Source organism: Ceratotherium simum, chromosome 17, assembly GCF_057802395.1.
Source record: "Ceratotherium simum simum isolate JZ-2026a chromosome 17, ASM5780239v1, whole genome shotgun sequence".
Taxonomy (NCBI): Eukaryota; Metazoa; Chordata; class Mammalia; order Perissodactyla; family Rhinocerotidae; genus Ceratotherium; species Ceratotherium simum.
In genome coordinates, this window is record NC_141916.1 from 32,449,031 (window position 1) to 32,474,937 (window position 25,907).

General features: G+C 38.9%; 1 protein-coding gene across 1 annotated transcript in view; it reads left to right on the top strand.

Annotated features, from left to right (window-relative positions):
- LOC101406248 (transmembrane O-mannosyltransferase targeting cadherins 1) overlaps positions 1-25,907 on the top strand; it is a 258,671-nt gene that overhangs the window by 19,949 nt on the left and 212,815 nt on the right. Inside the window, exons 3-5 of the mRNA XM_087442617.1 lie at positions 7,291-7,364; positions 10,088-10,264; positions 13,745-13,951. Coding sequence (XP_087298743.1) covers positions 7,291-7,364; positions 10,088-10,264; positions 13,745-13,951 — 458 coding nt within the window. The remainder of the gene's footprint in view (positions 1-7,290; positions 7,365-10,087; positions 10,265-13,744; positions 13,952-25,907) is intronic.

Here is a 25,907-nt window from a genome sequence, read left to right on the forward strand (position 1 = left end):
AGCCCCTTCTGAGTACTTTAGACTGAAAAGGTGCCTCTAAATGCAACACTGTGAGGTATAAGTAGTAGTTCTTTGGAAAGTCTTGGTAAAGCCTTTTTGCTATACTTTTGAGGAGCTGTGAAAGCAAATGACTCTATTGACTGGTAATTCTAGGGATAGGTATACTTAAATTATTTGCTTTCAACCAAATTAAAGGAGGACCTGATTGAGTTATCAGCTGGTAGATCATTAAACATTATGTCAGATGATAGATCACTGTGGTTTTGCAGGATAACTTTGGTGTTCAAAGAATTAAGTCACTGCTGTAACATGGCCACTTCTGTTCTCAGTTATTTATGTCAACAGTCTATAAGATGAAAGCCAGGAATAGAATTGATGCTACATGCCTTCTCATTCTAACAAAAAGTAATATTCAGCCATCGATAACTGAACTTATTAAAGAGAAACCTGCTATGCCTGTGTTATTAAGAGGTGTATTTTTATATTTAATATTTATGTATCATTTTTTATAATTTATGATGTATTGAACAATTATGTATTACTACTAATTGAAATAATACAACATTGAAAATTTAACACTTAGAATCTTATGATCACAAGAAACTTAAAAAATAAATTTAATTATATGTGTATTTTTATTACAGAGAGAGAAGATGATAAATAGAGTCTTTTTAAGCATAACTATATAATACATTAAGAAAAAATGCTAAGGGGAAAATAAAATGGAAATATGAGTTCAAGGGGAAAGGGTGTAAAATGTCTGCCATTTAAAGAAGAGCCTGTTTATGTTTGTGTAGGTGGAAAATGACGTGCTTCAAATTGCTATGGTACTTTTCAGATTCCATTTAGTACATTTAAAAAGTAATATTATGGACTAATTTTAAAATGTCAGTATTTATAATGCATGGGAAGTTAGATCCTTTCAAGTATTTAACATTATGATGAAACATTTTAGATACGAATTTTAAAAGATGAGAGAGATGTATAAGTTTTTAATATTCTTTTTGGATGTCGCATGAAGAGAAATAATCAAAGACTACTACTCCTTGCCATATAGAATATATGCTGCTGGGTCGATGGCAATGTAATCTAAGCCCACAGACAATATTATGTTTCTGACAACTAATTTTTAAATTACAGTTGAAAATCTGTGCTTAGAGTGTCTTGGAGAAAATTTTTCAGGAAAGAGCAAGTGACGAGGACAATAACAGTCTTAATTCTATGCTTGCAGAGAGGGAGAGCATAAAGTGCAGGTAATCTTGGACAGTGTGATCATGAGCTGATAGAGTTAGGTTGAATTCTAAGAAAAAACGATAATCCTGTTAGCAAAATGACCTTTAAGAAAGGATTTCAACAAGCTTTTGTACTAATCGAAAAAAAAAATCCATGGTAACACAATTATAGGGGCAAAGGAGTCTGAGAGCTGGACATTTATTTAGGGAAAAATGTTAGAAAAGCTATTTCTCATCTCACAAGGAGATGAGAGAGGTGTAAGAAAGAGACAAAGAAATTTGACCTAGGTAACAATCTATACTACGAAGTAGAATCAAGAGACTGTTACTTAATTATAGATATTAGTTCAGGTTTCGAAAGAGGAGGACAGAGAAATAGAAAAGAGAGATGTGTGTTACAGAAGACATAGTGATAAATTATTTAAAAAAAGAAAAATAGACCATAGTGTGGCGAGAGAGGAAGTTAGTGGGATATATCTCCCCTTTGTTAAACAAGAACAAAAATAGGACCATTAATTATCCCAGGAAGGATGGAGGATTTAAATTTTTGAGGGGAGGGGTTTAGTTTAAACATGCTGATGTGATTAAAGATTTGCTCTCTTAATTACGTAATCAACAAATAGTTAATGACGACTTGCTTGGTGCAGGCACTCTGCTAGGTGCCAAGGGGGTATGTGGGTGGATAGTGGGGTCCCTACCCACTATTTGTTCACAAGCTCCTAGAAAAGGCAAAGAACATACACGTAAATACACACAAGACAAAGCAAAAGGTTGTAATAAAACAAGAATCCCAGTGGAGGGGAAAAGTTATTTCCAATTTAAGTAGACAGGAACAAATTCCTTTATTTACTCAATCTCTCAACAAATATTTGAGTGACTGTAATATATTCACTCAGTGCAGGGTTATAGCAATGAATAAGGTAGACCCAGACCTTTCCTCATGCAAGGCCTTGTGATTCTTGGAAGAGTTTGCTGATATATTCTTGGGAAATTTATATATGTTTTTCTGAATCCTGAATCCTGAGAAAAATCAGTAGATAAATTGGGAAGGTGGGGAAAATCACTGTAATTCTCCTCTGAGAATTAAAACTTGACAGTCACGGTAGAGACATTACTGGTTAGAAGGAATGCACTTATGTCAAGTCAAAAGCAAGAGCAGGAAATGCTAACACACAGAGTTGAAGGTTAAGGTCAACGTTTCCAGAACTGGGACAGAGCACATAGAAGAGAATTGGTCAGTCTGGCTAGTCAGTCACTCTGGCTTTCAGCTGTTGGCATGTGTTAACTGTGTTCCTGATGCTAATGGAACTCATTCTTGCAGATAAAATAATTAATAACTTTATGCATACAGTATGTGTTCTACAAATCCTGTGAGTGGTATTCCAAGAAATAACAAGTTTTGGGGGCAGGTTAAGTCCTTAATTGGCAGTGTCCACGTGTTGTTCTGTTAAGCTTGCTAGGAGATTTGAATGTTACATTATTTGAATTCCACCCAGTTATGTTCACTGATTTTTTCCACTCTGAATATTTGTTACAGGATATAGTTCCCAGGTTACAGCTACTCCCTTGGTGATGGAAACCTGCAGTTTGAGGCAGAAATACATTCTATCTATCTGCATGTATTTTTGATCAAGTCATTTTGTACTTCCAAGCACCCTATGGTTCAGCTTACCTTGTCTTAGAATCAAGCCCAAGGGCCTCCAACTTAACATTCATCTTTGCTTCCCATTGCCCACGCTTGCCCCCTTTTCATTTACCCCATGCTCTTATCACTTTATGCCTTCCTTTCCAGAAACACCCCATGTTTTCAGACCTCTGTTTCCTCTGCCTGGAATGCTTCTGCGTTCCCTCTCTGGCCCAGGATTCACATTCTCCCGTCCTGAGCTTCCTGAAGCCCTCCTCGCCTGTCCTTTAAGTTTCAGTGTACGAGGTCGGCCTCTCCATGAAGCCTTCCTGGATCCTACAGTCAAAATTAATCCCTTTAGTCTTCTCAGGGCAATGGTTTCTCGTCTTTATGATACGTGCAGTTTCCTTGTATCATATTTTTTGACTCCCCACCAGATGTTAAACTCCTTGAGGCAAGTTATATCCCTCCAGCTGACACAAAACCTGGCAAGGAGGAGGCCCTCGGAAAATGTTGGTTGACTAGAATAAATCATGCAATTATCGAACATGATGATATTGACTAATTGAGTTAGTGAATGACTGGTCTAGACATAGAGTAGTTGATGACAAGCATCTTGTTTTTAAGACATCTGACCCCCTTGCCCCAGAGACCCCAGCTCAACCAGGGTATAGAGTAGGTGTTCAGTGAATGCTTGGTGGTTTGGAACTGGCAGCAAAGTCTATCAGTGTGAGCGCTAACATTTCAGCACCTCCTCTGAGCATCTGCTCCAAGGGAAACTACATTCTTTATATCTGGGCACATCCAGCTGGCACATTCTGCTGCTGCTGCTATTTCCCAGCTGCAATTCGAGAAGTTGGGCTTCAGGCGCCTTTAATGTATTAGTTATGCTCGCCTAGCTTCTGATTGCCTCGTTCCAACTTGCTACACCCAATATCAGCTTGCAAGCCTTGCTGTTGTCCAAGTTGGCCACAGCAGTTGTGCTGTGATGAGTGTCCCTCTGGGCCTAGATGCCTGGCCTTATGCCAAGACTTCATTGCTGGTGAGCTGGGCTCTTTGTAAGCTTTTGGAGGCCTTGCAGGTGATGCTGAGCTCTTGATGCTGATACTCAAAAGAGGCAGTGGTGTGGACTGAGCAGATCTGGGCTTCACAAGAGACCATGTGCAATTGTTGCTTTACAGACTGTGAGTCTGAGCTGGGCCTTGATACTGAGGTGACACCACGTTGTCTCTGCCTACCGCCCTTGAGTCATGCAGTCTTCCTGTTTGGCGCTCAAGTTCCTTATAGATTAATGGATCAATGAACAGTGGGTGGTCCGAGCAGCCCCATTAGGTAATGGCTTTCAACTCTGTACTGCCAATGAAATTCTTTGGCTGTGTCCAGGTTTCTCTTGGTATAGATTGGACTAGAATTTTTCTCAATACGTGACTTGCTATCAACCCATATGTGGGTATATAATTGAATTATTTTTTATTTTGATTTTTAACTAATAGATACATTAGATTATCTAATAAAGTTAAATTAAAATATCATACATGTAAACTTTAAAGTAAAAAGATGATTTCCATAAGCCACACAAGAAAACCTGTCTCAATGCTAAGAGTCCCACCTGCTTTCTCTGTGGAAAAGGGAGAAAGCAGGGCACCAACTTTGAGCGGGCACTTTTTATATCATCTCATTAATTTCAACAGTAACATGAGGTAGGGAGCATTACACTCATTTTAAAGATAACAAAACCAAATCTCAGTTATTAAAGATCACAAAATGGAGTCTCACTCAGATGGCAAGAGAAGGAATCTATATTCAAGCCTTGGATGGTCTAGCTCCATGTGTGTGTCATTGCCTCTCCTTTATGACTGCAAAGTGTGCTCATTATATGAGGACATTTATAGGTACATTTCTCAGAAAACTATTTTCTGCTATTAATTGTTGATTGATTTTCTAACACACCATGGGCTACAGGTCCTCTGTGATTTGAGTGATGCTGTTTTCTGTGCCTGAAATGTCGACTATGTTCATTTCCCTTGTGAACTCCTCATCTTTAAGACCCAACCTGTATGTAACCTTTTCTTTGAAGCATTCTTTGACCCACATCCCATTTTTTTTCTCTACAGTTTTATTTCTTGGATTTCAAAAAATTAAGAGAAATGCACAGACATTTTAAGTAGTGAAATAATACAAAGATTTATAAATAGCTGTCTGTCCTCCACCTCTCTTCCATTTCAGTCTCTTTGAGAAGTAACACATTTAAAAAACAATAATTTTAAACTTAAAAAATATAATGACCACATATTCTTTATCCGGATTCACCAATTTTTAACATTTTGCCAGATTTGTTGTATCATTCTTCCTCTCTTTCTCCCTCTATATTTAAGAATATTATTTGTTTCCTGAAGCACTTGAGAGTAGGGTGCATAATTCATGCCCCCTTTACACCTTAATAATTTAGTTGTATATTTTCTACAACCAAGGCTATTAGTCATCGTTTCTCTTTAGTCTCCTTAAGTTTAGAAGAGTTACCAATCTTCATTGTCTTTCTATAATATAATTTATAGCTTTAAATATAATTTAAAATTTATGTTAGAATGTATATAATATAAAATGTTATTAACATATTTATTATAATATTGCAATTGGTAATGTTATATAATATGTGCTATATTACATAGTTATAATTATATAATACCTATGTAATTTATAACACATGATTTCCATGTATATTATATTTAAATTTTAAAATATATAATTAAAAATAATATGAATATATTATATGTAGATACATAATATAGAAATATTTAAAAATATAAAATATATAAAAATATGAATTCATATAGAATATATTATGTAAGTATAATATATTGTATCTATAATATATAATAATATATGCAATATTATATTATGATAGATTATAATATGAGTTGTGATATAATTAGTAAAGCATGATATAAATTAGATATTAAAATATAAAGTTTAAATGTTATAAAATAGTAATATAGAATTATTATATTTTATACTTTATTAATATAAAATACTTATCTATGTATTTGAATATAATATTCCTCATCCTGGGTTTGTCTGATGTTTTCCCATGATTGTATTCAGGTTCTGTATCCCTGGCTGGAATATCAGGTGATGCTGTGTCATCAGGGTAGCACATGCAGAGACATGATGCATCCATTTGCCCTTTATTGGTGAGGTTAAGTTTGATTCCGCAATCAAGGTATAATGCAATGTAATGCATTTTCTCCATAGTATAATTATTCTTTTTATTTTTCCAGCTAATAAGTAACTGAGGAGGAAGTGCTTTGAAGCCCTGCAAATACTCTGTGCCTCTTCAAACCTTCACACCCTAGATTTAGTATCCGTTCGTATATTGTGATGTTTCTTGCTCAATCCAATCTTTACTCTTCTGGAAGCAAAATGGCTATTTTCCAACTGCACTATTCCCTCTACATTCATTAACTGGCTTTTTATTGTAAGGTAGAGCTCTCCATTCTTTCTCATTCACTTGCTTACTGTATGTATGTATGTACTTATATATGTATTCATTCATTCATTCATTCAGTCAGTCATCCATCCATATATTTATTATCAGTATGCACTCATGAGTGTCTGTTTCTTTCAATGGTTTATAATTTGTTACTGTCTTTATTTATTTTGATATTCAAATCGTCTCATATTTGGTCAGTGGGAGCTCCTTGTCACTGGCTTCTGTGTCCTTTTGACGTGTACCCGTCATTTTTTGAGCACTTTCTTGCTTTCTAGCATGAGAAGATGATCCGTGCTCCTCTTGTGTCTCCTCAGCCTCAGCCCTGGAGTCAGCTACTTCTCCAAGGAGCCCATGTTCTCTTTAGTGGAGGAATAGCTTGTGGTTAGTGCCAGAATGGCCTCTGCCACTGAGGTATCTTTCTTTTAGGTCCTTTCAGTGACAGAGCTAAGAAATACACGTATGTCCATACACTCGCACATAATCATGAGTTCATACTCTTTCCCATTCTTGCAGAATTATTGATTCCTCAACTTATTTTTTTCTAGTACTTTGTAAACATCCTCTGCTCCATTAGCACTCCAGTGCCCAAAGACTAACACAGTGTGTAGCACTCAGTCACTGCTCAAAAATATTTTTGAATAAACTAATAAACCAATAAATAAATAATCTTTGATGTTGTGAATTGGCCTTCTATAGAAGAAAAATTAAAAATAAAGTTAAGTGTGAAAATCTTGCCCTTTCCTTCCTCTTTTCCTCCTTCTAGAAACTTATTGTTAAATATATATGATAACCAGAGGTGGTTCATATATCCTATATCAATGTTTGAAGAACAACGTGTTTTCTATTTTATTATACCTTTCATCTAAAAACAAATACATTTCCGTAATGGTTTTCTGAGAGTAATTTTCTGAGGTTTTTATTTTTTATTTTTCCACACTTTCCAGGTAGCTGGAATTGTCGGCAGAGCGGACGTGTTAGCATGCCTGCTGTTCCTGTTGGCCTTTCTCTCCTACAATAGGTATGTATGGCTGAGAGTGCCATTCTGTGTGATTATAGTCACGCTGTACCCTGGGAATTTCTGCCATGTGTGTGTGTGTGTGTGTGTGTGTGTGTGTGTGTGTAGACTCTGAGCATCTGCCTGAGAGAGGAGGGAGGCTTCTTGGCAGTGAAATGCGCAGTGAGCTTCCCGGAGACCTAGGATAGGAAGCCGCTTCTTACCAAATGCTAGGCTCTTCTCTCTTCCAACCACATTCTAAACCCTGTCACAGCCTTTTAAAGGGACTGCTCTCCCAGGGCTGGGAAGACAAGCTCTTGCTCCTTCATTCCTCTTGTAGTTTCTTACTGAGAGTGGAATTTGGAATCTTAGTTCTGAGCCAGAATATACTGGGGGTAGTCCTTTCTTCTATTTGCCTATGATTTGTTTAACTTTTCCTTTTGGTTCTAAATTTTTTTCCCTCTTTATTATCCTCAGTAAAGTAGCTCAGAGCTTAGAATAACAAGGCTGAATTGAAAGTAGTATTTCTGAACTGTGTTTTCCAATTTACACATCCTTTCATCAAAATACAGAAGCTCTTTGCTTTGGGAGACTGAAAAGCAATGAAACAATTTCCCGTTCTATTGCCCCTTTCCCCCCCAAAGTGATCAGATTCTCACCTGAGTTGTGACATAGTCATATAGGGAAAGGGACAGGTTGAGAAGAGAATGTGAAAGGCGGCAGATGGCTCAGAGCACAGCCCAGAAACAGTGGGACGGTGAGCCATGTTGCTCTACCTCGGGGTGGGATGACTGGTTAAGGATTTGTGAACCTTGATCTTTGGATCAGTTCATTCACCTGTAATCTCATAAAGCCCAGTGACTCTGAAGAACACTGTTCTAAACTAGTGGTTCTCAAGATGGGACAAATTCCTGAACCACACCCCTGGGGACGTTCGGCAATGTCTGGAGATATTTTTGCTTGTCGCAACTGGAGAGGCACTACTGGCATTTAATGAGTAGAGGCCGAGGATCCTACAATGTACAGGACAGCCCTTACAACAAAGAATCACTTCCCCCAAATGCCAGTAGTGCTGAAATTGAGAAACCATGTTATAAACCAGTTTAGACCTTGGATCAAGAATGAAATCAATTATGTCCTATGAGGTTTTGATTTAAAGAGCAGAGCCTCTCCTTGGTATAGTACCAGTCCTTCAGTGCTGCCTTTGTGACCTCCCACTGCATTGCTAGTCATATAAAAGGGTGTTGTGAAAATCTGAAAAGTAGGAACCCAGTTGTTTCCTGTTTACTCTGGTGTTAGAACAAGATTCATAATTGCTTTTTAGTTTAAACTTGTTCTTTCAGGCTTTTTCTGTCTGCTTGATATACTTGGGAACATGATTCGGCCTGTAGTGTATCCATATCTGTGTGATAATGAGCCATGGTACTACAGATTTCTGTTGTGCACGCCATTCCCACATTTAGCAGTTTAAGCTATACCAGCTTTGGAGAAAAATGCAACTCTATTGCAAATTAGGCATATAATTTTAGGCGATTGTTCCAAGACATAACAATAAGGGTAAGATGTCCCAACTACAGGAATATTGGCCTTTACTCTTCAAAGAAGTAGGAGCACCTTCATGTGGCACCTGTTGAAGGAACAGCGATGTTTCTTGGTGTGGGGCTGATTCTGTTTTGTGAGGTGAAAAAAAGACTTCACGGTGCTGTAGGGTTTTTGAAAATCCCTGCTGGAAATTATGCTGAGAAAAAAATAAGCTTTACCTAATACATCCTCATGGAGAATAAATTTAAAAACGCAGATTAGCCAGAAGAAAAGAAAAAGGCTAAAACATCTGTATTTTCATCACAGAGAGAAATGACAGTTATGTTTTGGTATATATATGTATCCACTGATTTCTTTGTTTTTGTGTACAGAAGCATAGAAAACAGCTTCACTAAAATAATGATAATGATGATAAACACTTGAAATGTAATAAGTCATTTATTGAATTCTCCCTATAACACTGTGATCCCATTTCACTCATAAGGGAACTGAGGCACAGAGAGGCGAAGTAACTTGCCCCGTATTCCCTTGTGAGTTAACTGCAGAGCTGTGACCTGAACCCAGGGAACCTGGCTCCAGAGTTCATGTATATGGCTTAATAATATGTATTATTTACTTAAAATATATTCACTTAAACATCTTTCCATGTCACTAAATACATCTCTATGGTAGCATTTTAAATGGCTTTTTAATGTTCATTTTTTTTTTTTTTTTGCTGAGGAAGATTCACTGTAAGCTAACATCTGTTGCTGATCTTCCTCTTTTTTTGCTTGAGGAATATTAGCCCTGAGCTAACATCTGTGCCAGTCTTCCTCTATTTTGTATGTGGGTCGCCACCACAGCGTGGCTGATGAGTGGTGTTGGTCTGCGCCTGGGATCCGAACCCATGAATCCGGGCTGCCAAAGTGGAATGTGCTGAACTTAACCACTATGCCACGGGGCTGGCCCCTAGTGTTCATTTGTTATACGCCATATTTTACTGTGATTTATATATACCTTAAGTACCAAATTCAGTATAGTTGGCCATTTACTCTTTTCATCTTTGCAATTTTAAATAATTCTATGATGAACAGTCTTGAAGAAATCTTTGCTCACCTACCTCCTTAGAATACAATGAAATTGATGTTAGACCTTATCTTTAAAGTGGTGTTTCTTAGCGACCCACATTTCTTCTTAGATAAAAGAATCTCGCCCTTGTTTTTCAGGAGTGTGGGCCAGTGTTGTGTTGGGGAATGTTTCCCTCCCACGGCGTCTCCCTTCTTCTTGCTGCTCAGTTTGTTTCTGGGGACCTGTGCAATGCTGGTGAAAGAGACAGGCATCACGGTGTTCGGAGTGTGCTTGGTTTACGATCTCTTTTCCCTATCCCACAAGCAAGAGAAATCGTAAGTCATTTTAAAGTTTTGATATCAAGCTGTGCATGTACAGAGAATTGCTTACTTCAGTGGTTTTCAAACTTCCATTAAAAAAAATAGAACTATGACGTTTTGTTAAATGTAACCTCACTTTAGACTGTAATATAATAAAAAGTTATTTCCTTAAGATAAATGCATTATATATGTTCAAACTCTTCACACTTTTATAAAAATCAATGAGGATTATAAAGTTTTTATGAGTCCTGAATTTGGAATTGAAAAATGTCTATGCTAATTGCAAGTTTGCATTGCTAGATTGTTTTGGTTGCGTACTACTAAGAAATCTTAATTCACACAGTAGAGTGGTTCCAAATGGTAACAGTGTGTTAACAGCCTGCCTCGAGTCTCTGCATTCAAATTGAGTGTTATCCATCAAAGAACACCGCTAGGTTGGAGTCTGTTTACTTGCTCTAGGAGTGATGCTGTTACTTAAGAGGTTTGGGAGGCGCCTTTTGGAATTCCACAAAGGGCCAACCTGAACCATACAGGAATACTCACACGTCATCATATTCAAATTAAAGAACAAATTTATTTAGTTACCCATTTCCATTTAAAAATTTTAAGGCACATTCATTTTATCCTGTGGGTTTTAGATGATAATAATGACTAAGGCATATTAAAAGTTCAAGCACATACTATAATTTTCTGCCTCTATCAAATCCATAATTACTAACAATTTGACATGCAGACCCCATTTTTAGTAATTATTAGGCCCTTACTTTTGAACTTTTAAAAAATGTGGCTGATTTATTCTCCTGCCTTGTCCAATGAAGAATTTTGTCTTTAAAAAAAATCTTGCCTTTTTATCCCATTCCCTACTTCTTTATACTTCTTGACATAAAGATAAGAGCAGTGCTATTGAGTGGCAACAAGCTGAGACGAGTCATTAAATTCTGATCACCTTCCTGCCTGGGCGTACTTGGAGATAATTTAAATAGGCTTTAGTGCTCTGTTGGCTCTCTGTAAATCTCAGAGGCGTGTAAAAGGAAGGAGGCCGGTTACCATTCTGACCCAAGCTCATGCCAAGAAAGCCGTGAGCCAGAGGACCTCCCCTTGGCTTATATGAGCATGCTTTTCCTTTGTGTCCTCTTAACCGATGAGAGTAATTGCATTGCCCACTTTACTTTTTAGAGAACAACCTATCAACCTCTCTTGCTACCCACTCCCTTCTCGCATCTTCTTCTGCCTCCTAGCATCTTTCTGCTTTGCCTCACTGACAGTAGAAGGATGTGACAACTGACTGCAGACCCACCCCTTTGGTCCAGTCCAGAGCTATTTTAACCTCAAAATTGAAGTCCTGTCTCCTCTGGTCTTGGGACTCTCCAGCCCACTGTTGCCTACACTTCTTTCTTCTTCGTCTGGTCACTGTCGAGCGAGGCTGTTTTCAAAGGGAATAATTGTCTTTTTTATTCCTTTAATAATTGGTCTTAACTTTCATCGTACTCAACTGCTGGAAGTCCGATGGTGGGAATAATACTGCTGACATGTAGCTTAGAAGTCCGACAGCCCATAGTCTGCGCTTTTTTTTTTCCTTAGTAACTTCCAGCTGTCACAACTAGCAGCTCTGCATAAGTGGAGACTCATTCTTTCCTTCATCCTTTTATCCACCCATTTTGACACATACTCATTCTGTGCCTGGCCAAGAACCAGACAGATAAAATTCCTTCCTCCAAGGAGCATATATGATATTGGAGGAAATAGACATTACATAAGTAATTCCAAGAGTAACTGATTACAGTTGTGAAAAGTGGTCAGAAGGAACCAAGAGCATGTGACGGCGAGGCTGGGCCAATAACAGTTAGTATCACCACACGCCAGGCATGGTGCCATGCCATTTACAGGTGTGAAGTCACTTAATGCTTACACCTGTTACCTTGTTTTACAGAAGAGAAAACAGAGGCACAGAAAGTAACCTTTCCAGAGTCCCCCAATCCTGAGTGGAGCCAGGATTTGGAGCCCTGTGTGTGTGACTCCAGAGCCACAGGGTTACCCCTGAATGCCCCTGCCTCCATGAAAGGCACACAGGACGGGGACCTGGAGACCTCCCAGCACGTCTGCTGCTCAGGGCCTGGGCTCACATTTGTACCATGAGACCAGCTTAGAGGGTCTGAGTGTAATGGGGGTCATGACCCCTTTAGGAATTTACAAAACTGTGTCTCCTTTTCCTAGAATAATGGACACACACACAGTTTTGCACAAACTCTTAGGGGTCTCCCCCCCACTTTATCTGCTAATTTAGACTAAACATCTTGGCAGTAGGTTGTTCTTGAGGTCTTTCACTGTGTGATCCATGCAGCAGGAAAGAAATGACAGAAACAAATGTTGGAAGCACTTTCCTATGTGAAGAGCAATTTGTTCCTAAATTTTAAGATTGGCCCATATGGATGGAGTGGGATTTCTTTTATTTGACATCACCTCTAGAAAGAAACATTTTCAGTGAAAGATCTGCTCCTGAAAGTTAAATTTCTTTTTTAAAATCAGGGTATAATTTCCAATATGCAGAGAATAACATTCCCTGACCTCGGTCCCTACCCTCTCTCTTTAGAAGTAACCACAGTCCTGAATTTGGCACTTTTCATTTCTATAATTGTTTGTATGCCATTACTTCATGTGTATATACCCGTGAATATCAAACACTATTGTTTTACATACTTGCAAACTTTATATAAATGGTATTACTTACTTTTCTTTTTCATTTGACGTTGGGCTTTTGACATACGTCAATGTTGATACATGTATAGCTGTAGCTCATTCATTTTAACTGATATATAGTATTTAATTATCACAATTTATCCGTTTTTCTGGATTTGGAATTTAGGTTATTTTCCCATTTTTGGCTCTTATAAAAATTATGCTGCAGTGAATTTTCGTGTGCATATACACCCAGGTTTCTCTAGGGCCTGACCATAGAAGTGGAGTTGCTGGGACCACGGATAGGTGCTTGTTCACTGTGTTATGTGCTGAGACATTGCTCTGCAAATGATTGTGGCATTGCATGAGAATCCCCTTTGTTCTACATTCTCCCCGTCACTTGGTAGTATCAGACTTTTTAGTTTTTGCTCAGCTAGTTATTATGAATTTTACCTCAGAGGATCCATGAAAAAAAATGTGAGAGTACATTGGGTGGATCAGCTATGAACACTATTTTACAAGATCATAATAATGTAAATCCTGAATACCACTTCAACTGAATTGTAAGAATTCGAATTGTATTTATTACGAGAGAAATGTATTTGAAGGGTGAAGGGTGAAGAGAGAGTGTGTGTGTGTGTGTGTGTGTGTGTGTGTGTGTGTGTGTTGGTAAATACCAGAAACAGAAGAGCTGAAAGACTTGAGAATGGTTGGTTCCAGAGAACAGGACTTGGGGATGGGACAGGAGACTGCTGTTTCTTGTTGCAAGCCTTGTCATTCTCTTTGACTTTGTTTCCCCTCGATTCTGTGCACAATTAGGAGCAATGGGGTCATCCATCAGCGCAGCCCATGGCAGTCCGGGAGCCCCCTGCCCTCGTCACTGCCAGCGCACCCTCTCCGGGAGAACGGGAAGCAGCAACGGTTCCCTCACAAAGGATCTTGGGGTGGTTGCCACTCCCCATTGCCACCAGAACCCAAGAGCAGCGGATTCCCGGTGTCTCCTCGAGCTGCATGGTCCATGCTGAGGTACTGGGCTGGGCTCCTTGACCGTGCGCGTTGTCACCATCCAGCCTCACCGCTTGCAGAGTAGGATGACTGGAGAAGTGAGGTGCTGAGTCGGTTCTTGGTGACCCCCCACTCTCTCTCCTTGTTTTCTTCTCTCCCTTTTTCTTTGCTTCCCTGCCTCCCTTGCTCCCTCCTTTGTTCTCTCCCTCCTTCCGTTCCTTCCTTATATTAGATCAGATAAGACAGGAGTAGCTAGAAGAAGCAAGTAGAAGCCCTGCTGTCTGCTGTTATTTGGAAGCAGGGAGTGAGCTGTGTGTCTGTGAAGCCTCAATTAAGAAGAGCAAACATTTTACTGCTTCCCTAGTGGAAGAACCTCGCATCAGAGAATAGACGCCCTCGGCCTTCTGGGGGAGGAGCGTGCTCTACCCTCCCTCTGCTCTGTCTCCCTGCTCTTTGTGTGTGATAGGAATTTATTACAGCACAAGTATGGGAGGAAGCCCGGGGGATTCTGTCTTTCAGAAATATTTTTGAGGATACAGGAAAATCTTCAAAGCATGAGATTTTCTTTCTTTTTTTAAAATTTTGACCTAGTCATGAAAATTAACATAGATTTATCAGAGTAGGTGCTCACTAAATTAGGTTGCCTCTAAAATAGCTAAAGCCATGGGCAAGTCAGAATTTAATAAAGATGGAAATTCAGTTCATGCTATTAGCACTTTACCACTTCAGATAGCTGTTTTTATTATTCTGTGCAGTCCCAGAAAGCTCCCTTTTCTCAGGGTCTTTGTTTCCAATTATTCCTACCTTTGCCTGTCTTTTGCATCTTTCTCCATTCATTCATTCACCAACAAATATCTACAGAGCGTCTACCATGTGCCGGGCACTTGTACGAAAGACAAGGTCTTTGCTTCTGTGTAGCTTCCGTTCCCGTGGAGGAAGACAGACACTGAATAATCAACAGTGAGTGAACAGTGTGATGGAGAGAGGTGGGTCCGCCTGGCCTGGCCAAATTCCGATTGGTTGGTAAGAGAAGGCCCCTTGAATCCTTGTGAGTGAGAGAAGGAGCTAGCCCTGGAAAGATCTGGGCGGAGAGTTCCAGATTGGGGTAATGAGCAAGTGGGGATTGGAAAGAGTGTGGTCAGGGGATGGGCAGGCCCAGAGAATGAAGGACCATGTTGGCCATGGAAGCAAGTTTGGATTTTATTCTGAGTGGAAGGGGAAGACTTTGGAGGTTTTCTTTTTTTTTAAGTGTGTAAAGAAATTATTACATTTCTTTTTAAAAATGTTCACTCTGGCTTTTTGTAGTGCGTGATGTTGGGGGCAAGAGTAGAGCAGGGAGAAGGGCAGGAGGCTTTTATACATGCGAGTGAGAAAGAAAGGGTCTTGGCTGAGGGTGGTAGAGACTGGGAGGACGAGATGTGGTGAATTTGCGATATCTTTTGGATACAGATCCAATAGGACTTACTGATGTTTGGGGTGAGGGGGTGAGGGAAAGGAAGGAAACAAGAATTCTCAGATTTCTGGCTTAAATGTTTAGGTGGATGTTGGCGTCACTTACTGAGGTGGAAAGGTTATGGGAGAAATAGGGTTTCTGAAGGTTGAGGGAGGCTAAAATTACGGTAATGCATGAAATTCCTGAGGAAGAAAGAAGAGAGATGAACAGTCAAAACAGTGAGGAAATCTTGACGTTGTAGAGGGCCATGAGGAAAAGAAGACAAAACATTTGGGGAAATAATAAATTATTTAAGGAAGACAAAGGAGGAGAAAAAAGAGGAATTAATAGAGCACTGGAGATTTCAAGGTGGGAGAGAGGTCAGACTGCAATATGACTGTGAATTCCATCAGGTCAGGGACCGTGTCACTCACATGTGTATCCCCAATTCCTTTTATTGTGTCTGCCTATTAGTAGTTGCTTGATTAGTTGTGAAATGAATAAATTAATTAGTGGATGGTAAGAAAGTGTTGGAATTAAGCATAGATAGAACATTTTCAGTAAGTTTGGCAATGAAAGAATGGGGAAAAAGGATGTTCACTGCAGGAGTGTTAGGTTTTTGTTTTCATTTTTATTTTAAATTTAATGAACCTGTGTGTGTATGTGTAGATAACTTGTAGAGAGGAGAGATAAAAGATGCTGGAACAGAAAGAAATAAGATGAAATACAAATACTGGTGGTGTGCCGGTAAATGTTTAATAACTGGCTCTCCAAAGAAAAGAAATCCTGACTTGTGGTGTTTGCCAGTTTCCATGAAAATACTCCTACCATGGCTGTTTTCAAGCTACAAATGTGACGTCGCCAAGCGTGGAGTTAGGAGAGATGTGCCGTGGCCCACCATTATGCAGTATTTCCACTGCCAAGAGACAATAGACATAAATAACCTCAAGAGCATAGATAATAGTAAAATGAAGTAAACTAATTGGGAAGTGATGAGCTTTGAGTATTTATTACCTTTGATTTTAATATGATTTACAGTCATGCATTGATTAACGACAGGGCTACATTCTGACAAATGCATTGTTAGGCGATTTCCTTGTTGTGCAAACATCATGGAATGTACTTACACAAACCTAGATGGTATAGCCTACTACACACTTAGGCTGTATGGTATTAATCTTATGGGACCAGCATCGTATATGCCATTCATCTTTGACCAAAAGGTCGTTTTGCGGTGTATGACTGTATTTAATTTTAAGTTTATATAATTTAATTTTCAGTAATGGCTGTATTTAATAACTGGCTTGCAAAATTCTTGAAAATTTACTAGTCATTTCTGGCAAGCCAGTTTGAGCCAGCTCTAGCGCACCAGTGAAGAATGTCCTTCAGGAGGGGCAAGAGAGTTTTCTATCTGTTACCCATCTACCATGTACCAGGAAGTGGGCTAGCACTTCCCATAGGTTATCCCATGCAACCTTCACATATCCGTTCAGGGTAGGTATTATAGTTCCCATTGCCAGGAGGAAATGGAAGATCTCAGAGGTTAAACAACCTTGTCCATACTTACATAGTTAGTAAATGGGAACATCAGGATTGGAACTCCAGCTGTTTGACCCCTGAACCTGTGCTTTGCCCATTTGCTGTGCTCTAAAGTCCAGAGTCCTGGGTGAGGATTTAGCTTTAGGGAGGAGTCAGGACACCTGTGTCATTCTCTGTGGAGCTGGCCTCCCTGTTGACCTCTCAGGGGGAGAAAGATTCTTGGCTCCACAAATGAGGCCCCTCTTGCCTTGCTTCTTTATAGGATATTGGTACTAATATGTTGAATTAGATGACATGCTTTTGTAGGTTATATTTTGTTTTTTCTTTTTTTTACCCAGAGCACCAGGCTATTTATTTTAGAAAAAATGATGCCTGGAGAGCAGTATACAGCACAGCTGGAACTGGGTCAGAGTCTTACTAAGTTAACATGTTTGTGGGCAGGAAGGTCCATTTTCTCTCCTTGGAAAGACAGGTTGTCATATATTTTCCCTCTTCTAAAGGAAAGGTGTTATATATCTGAGTATAAATTTGATTAGTTTTAAAATTATTTTTGAAAACTATGCATGAACTTTTGCCAGAAGGTGATCAGGTAAAGCAAATAAAAGTTGAAAGAGGCATTGTTACCCCAGTTCTTAAGATCTCCACAGACAGCGTTTAAATCCTGGCTCCTGGGCCAGCCCCGTGGCTTAGCGGTTAAGTGCGCGCGCTCCGCTGCTGGCGGCCTGTGTTTGGATCCCGGGCGCGCACCGACGCACCGCTTCTCCTGCCATGCTGAGGCCGCGTCCCACATACAGCAACTAGAAGGATATGCGACTATGACGTACAACAATCTACTGGGGCTTTGGGGGGAAAAAAATAAATAAATAAAATCTTTAAATCCTGGCTCCTTCATTTCCTTGACCCTGGACAAGTTATTTTGTGTCTGTGAGCCTCAGTTCTCATCTCCAAAAGGGGAAAGTAATAGTAGCACCTTATTCGCAGATTGGTTGTCAGGACTAAAAGCAAATAGTACCTGTGATAAGCATGTGAATAGGTGCCTGGCACACGGTGGCCATTCAGTACATGGCAGCCAGCAGCATCATTCTTAGAAGTTTAGTATTATGAATATTATTATTCCTGCGTGAGTTTGTGAACACCAGGATGCATCGTGAAATGGTGAACCTCCAGTATACAGGCAGGGAATGAGGAGTTCGTGTGGGATTTTTTTTCTTGGTTGAACTTCGAGACTGTTTGCTAGTACATATTTGTATTGCATGCATGGCATTAGGCTGACAAAACATTGGGCTAAACACTGTCAGTTAAAATGTTTTCAGAAGTTACCAAGCACTGGGACAAATCCCCACCCTGGGAAAAAATCTTACTGCAAGTCGTTTATTCAGCCACCTGTTTTTCTGTGTGATTTCGTGATTGGCTTATGGGTAGAAAGTGCAGTAAAAAACCTAGGACCTGGGATATACACTCTGGAATCAGATAAATTTTCAGTTTGTATTACCTTTTACCGTATTACTCCATGTGAAATGAGAAATGTTTTGTATGGAAACATTCCTTCTCCGTCCCCTCTTTCTTACATCAAATTCATTCACACATGAACACACTTTCCCTTCCACGTTGGAAAAGCTCAGTGAATTCTACATGAACTCTTATCTTTGTAACTCATATCTGTATCTGTAACTATATATAGTCGTTTTTTATATATATGCTGGATTGATTTCATATTTAAATGACAGTGATCACAATGGACATTGAAGACAGTCCTTGGCTCAATAAATTCTTGTTCATTTCCTCTTTTTTCTGCTACACTGCAGGGTCTGTTCTGGGTGTTATTCACGCAACAGTATTTACTGAGCACCTACTATGGGCCGGGTAACATTTTTGGTGCTAGGAATATGGCGGTGAAGTAAACAAAGCCCTGCTCTCATGGAACTTGGCTGGATTATGATCATGGTGTTTTTACTTAATACGAGCTCGTTTTCTACCTTTGTGGGCAAGACACTGGTTAGATTTTTCACTTCAGTGGGTCTTAAAAGTTTTTCTTGTAAATACCTTGCACATAGGCGTGCAAATCAAGAAACTAAGACAGGTTTAGGGCTAGAGAACAGTTTGGCACTAAAGTGAAATGGTGAGGTAATTAAACTCAGGGACTTGGGGAGGTGTATAAATATTTTGACCTTCACTAATGGAATGGGTAACTGATGTTTTAAGTGTCGTTTTAATGCTTTATTTCTGTAGACCTTGCATAACACTGTTTTTCCCCAAAGTAAGAAATGCTGTGCAGATTAAACTCCTGAGATGGGATTTTGAACTTTTCTTCTACACATATGATCCTATGAGTAGGGCAAATGTGTTTCAGGTCATTATTAACAGCCTTATGTCACTTTTGAGAGAAACTTAGTGAGCTAGTGAAGTGAGATTTGCAGGTGATAGAAAAAAATCTGTTGAAGGCCTGTATTAGTGATGAATAATTGGATTCTCTTGTGTCCCCCAACCCCCCGCCATTTTACACATCTTTCTCGTTGACTGATCTCAGATGAGCCGTTTTCAATCTCATTTCAATCTTATTCAACTTCTGCTTCAAAAATGAAATGACCCAGTGAAAGTGGTGTGGAGTTAACTAATAGGTCTACACAGAAAATACATCCAGCAGTTAAGAGTGAGTTTTTTGAGTTCATAATAATAAACCTCCTCGCCTACTTTAAAATCGCTTAATGCAAACGTAAAGCTCAGTGATGAATCCACATTAAGAACACCAACCACCTCATGGAAGTAGATATTAACTAAGATCTTATTTTAAAGAGACTCTGGAAGTTCTTTAATTGCTGCTGATTGTTTTTCCTCACTTCCTTTGCTTTGTTTAAAGATGAGCTGGGCCACATTTTGCTATGGTATTCTCTCTCTTCTTTGATGGCATAAATACGTCAGTCTTTAGATGTAGTTCTTAGATGGCTGCATCCAGATCACTGTGACTTATTTGCGGGGGAGGTAGGTGCATAATGGTGGTGAACCCAAGAAAGCAATAACTTCCAGGCTACATTTTATAATGACATCGGCCAAACCAATAGCATAATTATTGTTAACATTATTTATTATTAAGCAACTTTATCACTGTTTACATGATCCTATCACTTGGACACAATATCTGAATGATATCCTCTTCTGATCTTTGTCCCATACATTCCCCAAGCTTTTTCATAGTTTGTCCTTTTCTTTTTAATATGGTGCATTGACAATAGCTTTTGCTGAGACCCTGTCCCCTTTGTTGTTACTGAACCGCAGACATGCTTAGTAAATGGGAAGGCACTGGAGAAGGGAGGTGGGCAATTGCTTCAGGCATTTGTCTTCCAATGGAGGAGGAAATATTTTATTGGGAAGGGTGAACAAATGGTGGTGGTTTGCTCATAGGAATGATAGAAATTTATTTTAAAAAATAAAAATTTAAATAAAAAAGTTTTTTTCAAAAATAAACTGATTGTGTCAATTAGAGTTACCAGGCTTCTTAATTATGAGCTGTGTTTATTGGGGTAGTGTCATTAATGGGCCTTCAATGTTCTTTGGTGGATCGATTTACCCAGCCTGGGCTCCCAAGTTCCTTTAAAGTAGCTTTTCCCAAATATGGAACTTACCAGAAAAATATTCTCTTCTGTGGATAGAGAATTAGAAGAGAATTTTTTATCCCCTTACCGTTAGTTGAGAGTGATGTTATTCCTTCTGAACCAGACCCAGAGTATGTGGTAAAGCAAGAATTACTTTGATGAGTTTGTCTGAAAGCTTATTGAAATCTGCTTTGGTTCTTGAACTGAGTTCAGCACTAAAATGGATCATTTCAATAAAGTGTTCCTTGGCTTCATTCAGAACTTAGCACTAAAAGCTTCTTCCAAATAAATCACATGCTAAGAAGGCAAAATTCCTTTGAATTTATGGATAGCAGTTGGTAGAGTTCCTAACTGCTGACAGCCCCTCGTTCATTCTGCTTAATCTTGATTGGGTACTGATTCTTGGCAATCTTCGATCCTCTGTGAATTTCAGTCAGTGGATGATAAGTTCTTTCCTTTTCAGTGTAGAGCAGTCAAGCTTAGGGATCTGCTTTCCAACTGGATGCACAGGGACATATGTTGAAAGAGAAAACTATCAGAATGTAGGCATTTCTCGTTGGCATGCAATTTTGTCACTGCCACAGGAGGCCCTTAGTAGAGGATCCCAGGCCTCATGCTTTTCCATAGGTTCAACAGTCACCGTATGGAATACTCAGCCTTGGTCCCTTGTAGCTAGGTGACTTCAAGGCCACCGAACATCCCTCCCTTCTTTTGCAGAAAACAGCTAGTGCTCTTATTAAGGTGTTGGAGGGAGTTTGCTGCTGATTTCTTTGCTCTTTTTGTTAATACTGCTGTCATCCAGGTTAATTTCTTTTTCTATTTCTCTTTTTTAATGTAGCCTGCTGAGAGATTGTGGAGAGATTGTAATAAAAGCAGTGTCAGTTCATCTTAACATTGTAAACACTCAGGGTGTATATAAATAATTCTTTCGCAGAACATTATTCTATGCCCGGCAGTAGATCATGGTGGCTTCAGATAATTTGGGGGGATTTCCAGTTTGTTGCTCTGAAAATTGTCTGCTGCACATTTTGATCTTGTGCTGTTGTGTAGATTGAATGTGACAGAATCTTAAAAATATACATGCTTGGAAAAAACATTTTAAAAAAATTCAACAAGCGTTTGGAGGGACATTTTGTCCAGCAGAAGGAAAACGGAATTGTGGAAATATAAATGATTTGGAAATTCTCTTAGGATTCAGAAGCAAGCATTGTGATCATGATTTTCCTCAATATCAACATTATGGGTACCACTGTAGCTCCCATGGAGTGGGTACTTAGCAATGGCCAAGTATCATGTTACAGGTCTTATGTACAGCCTACAATTTTAATTCTTACAAAAACCTATGAGGCAGACAGTGTCCATAGCAGTAAAGAACATGGACTCATACCAGAGTGCCTGGGTTCTAAGTCTGCTTCACTGCTTTCCAGGTATGTGATCTTTGGTAAATTACTTCCACTCTCTGTGTCCCAGCTCCCTCATGTGTAGACGGCAGTCATACCAGTACCCACTCCAGGAGGTATTGTGAGGAACATGTGCGTTAACACATGAAAAGAGCTTAACATAGCTTTTAATTATGGCTTTTCATAAATGGTAATGCTGGAATTTATCTTCCCCGACCGCGATGCTTATTTTTGCTAAAGCCAAAAAGGAAGAATGACTGTTTAGAAATCTTTTTTAAATAGTATTCACCTTTTCTTTGCTGTATTTATGAAAGAAAGTCAGATACTCTTGATTTGACTTGTTTATGATATTTAGTTCTTTCTTTTCATGAGCTTAAGATATTTTAGAGGGAAATGACTGTAAAGGAAAAATATTCTTGTAGCAATGATGGAAAATTCGTTGAGGTTTAGCAGGATCATAGAATGCCTGTGTTAACATTTATTCTTAACTGATAACTGCCTTCCTCTTTGTAAGTTGTCTCAAAAGATATGCTTAGAGTTATTCTTAGTTTCTGAGACTAACAGTTGACTATTTTTTATTAAAATTTTTTGATGTATTTAGAATTGCTATTGACTAAAACATCACTTTAATAAACAAATCATTAGGTTGAAAATCAAATAATAAAGACTTAATTTACTAGTTTTTTAGATAGACAACTTATACCCACATAAGAAGATGTGTTTCATGTTGTAGATTTATGAATTTTTAATGCTATTCATATTATTCAAACCATGATCTTTATTACTTTATATATAATCTAGAAAATGCATATTGATTTTGAATCACCCTTAGCGGCAGTTTCCATGAGGAGCCTGGCGTTAAAAATTTGCTCTTAACGATTTAACCTCTGGAAGTATTGGTAAAGTGTTTAAAGGGAACATAAGAATGGATTTCTAGGGGATGAAGGCAATTAATGTATCATAATTCAGAAAAAAAATGAAACAGCCAAACCCAAACAACCAGCCAGAGTTGGATGGAGGGGAAGAATAATGTTTATGTCTTACTTCAAGAGCTAGACATGCCCTCAGCACCTAATGAATAACCAATACATTTCAGTTTTGGAGTGGGAGAGCTTTTAGTTCCTGACAGTTAAGTCTTTATCATGGATTTTTTTTTTCATACTTTGCATTTGGCTCTCTTAAGCAGTTTCCTTTGTGACTGTGAAAGGAATGTGACTTTGTGAAAGGAATTATGATCCATACTGTAATTATGATGAAAAAAGTTTTGATTAAGAAAAAGTGTCTATTTAATTATAAAACAGTAGTTTTGGTTTTCATGCAAGTCCGTGAGAGACTGTGCATATATCCTCAATGCAATTTGTTTCTCTCTTCTTTACAGCACATAATTTATGGCTGCAAAGGATAGGTAAACCTTTCAGGTAAGTCGAGATTGGATACCAATGTCCAGACAATTTTAAGCAGCAGGTGTGATAATGGTTGATGACTAAGAGAACTTGATGTCTTGAACATTAAAGCTCTCATCATTGTCCCTTGTTGCTATTAATGAAAAATCTGAGCAATGTACAGTTGCCGATTGTTTTTTCAAAAGAGAAGAGCTATTTTCAGGGTTGTGTTGGATGTAAAGAAACAAGAGGCAGCATGGGGTAGTGTAAGGAGCCGTGACCTGGTTGGTGGGAAAACTGTGTTCTACTCTGATTCTGATTTGTTCTGGTCCAGGGGCCAGTTACTTTACTTCCCTGGATTTCTGTTTTTCTTTTCCATGAAATGACGCAAGGGAGATAAGATGGGGTGGTCTTATGCCATTTGATACCCTCTCTAAGGTCTGTTTTGGTCAAACTCTTATGAAACCGTGCTGTCACTTTTTCTCTTCTTCTTCTTCTTTTTTTTTTTTTGTGAGGAAGATTAGCCCTGAGCTAACATCCACTGCCAATCCTCTTTTTGCTGAGGAAGATTGTCCCTGGGCTAACATCCGTGCCCATCTTCCTCTACTTTACATGCGGGATGCCAGCCACAGCATGGCTAGATAAGCAGTGCGTAAGTCCGTGCCCGGGATCCGAACCTGCAAACCCCAGGCCGCCGAAGCAGAGCGTGTGAACTTAACCACTGCACCACTGGGCAGGCCCCATTCTCTTCTTTTTTAATTACTGTACTCCTGTGGCATGTGTGTAGTTGGAAGTTGTGTGGGACTTGGAGGTTGACCCTAAAATGAGATGCTGTAATGAGAGGCTCTTAAGTGGCTAAATAGATTGTGCAGGACATTTTGCAAATGTGTATTTTGTTATTTTCTCTTTTCTTTTTCCATCTTGGATTCTTGAATACCTAAGCCTTTGGAACTTAACTCAAATGTGTTGATGGAAAATGTTGATATTAAAAAAAGATTAAATTTTACCTTTTACGTATTTTGCCTTCAACCATCATAGATGTGATCAATGCTGTGCATTTGCAAACTGACTCCTGTTGACTCTTCAAGGAGACAGTTTGTTGATTCATTTGATTAATAAACGTTTATTAAATTACTATATACAAATGTCTTAGGGATCATTTACTTACAAAGAACAAAACTTTTTTAAAAAAATTGTTTAAGCAAAGTGGGATATTTATTAGAAGGATAGACTAGACTCTAACAGCACCCCAGCATGGATATTGAGCTGGTTTCTGGACCCAGGCACTGGCAAAGTCAAAACATATATTTTTTGCCTCTTTGGGCCTTCATGGTGCCTCTTTTACCTTTTGAAAATCCATGTTGTTTCCCCTTTCCTCTCTTTTTAAAGACTGACTTTTCTTAATTTGGTGAGTACAGGGCTGCCTCAATCCTAGCGTCACATAGCCTCTCAGTTCAATTCTCTGTAAGGGATGGACTAGAATTACTGTGTCCTGACTCCAAATTCTGAAAAATGAGACTCTAATTGGCCCAGCATGGATTAGCTTATATCCCGGAGGGGAAGTCATGCAAATAGAAAGAGAATCTCACAGGAGTGGCAAGTGCAAAGATGGGTTTATGTACACTGAGTTATAGGCTACACAGGAAAGGATGGCTTAGGTAGCCTGGGAAGTGCGGCTCGAGCTGAGTCTTTACAGATGAGACAATGAGCTGAAGGAAGGCGAGACAGTCTTCCCAGGCAGAAAGCACAGCATGAGGGAAGACACAGAGGCATGCACCTGCAGAGTGGCATGTATGTGTGTGTTTGTGTGTGTGTAATTGCAAGCAGCTCAGGACACAGTAGTGGGAGATGAGGCTGGGAAGGTAGGCGGGAGCCCTGTCATGGAGGAACTTGGAAGAGATGCCAGGGGACATGGATTCTCATAGGTGAAGGGCAGCAAGTGCAGGGGCATGCTCCATTTTGTTTTAGTTTCCTATGTAGGAAAAATCTGATCATAAAGCCAGATGGAACATATTATTTAAGTGCAAAGATTAAAAAATTCAAACGATTTGATATTAATTATATTTCTCAGAATGAAAAAGCAGTAGGTCTGAAATTTTTACCGTAATTGAATCCTGCATAGTTGTGAAAGCTTAGTATTTTCTCTTTGTTTTTTAAGATTGTGTCTAATATAAAATTTTCTTTACGCATGTTTGTAATTTTGGGAGAATTCTCACATTTAAGAAAAGTTAACAGGAGCCTTGAGGATGCATTTGCCCATGATAGAAAGAAGCTATGTGATTTATCCACACCTGTTAATTGACTTAAGCCTTTTCAAGTTATGATTTTCTTGCCAAGAACAGAAATTAATGGAAACTTCACAGAGGTGATAATCCTGCCTATTATGCATTCAGTATGCTAAGTTTATAATTTTGATTTCTGGTTTCTGATTAAAATCATCATTTCTTCTTATGGGTATTGTGTCCAAGCAGGTGTTGTATTTTGTATTGGCGCAGATAATTGCTTTTCTACTTGGCAAAGGAAATGAGCAGATGCAAAATAAATATCTTTTTCTGGCATGATCTATTGGAAGCTCTGCAACCTAATGTTGACTGCGTTTTCTTAAGTGATGTAGCAAGTGTAGCTCAACGTCAG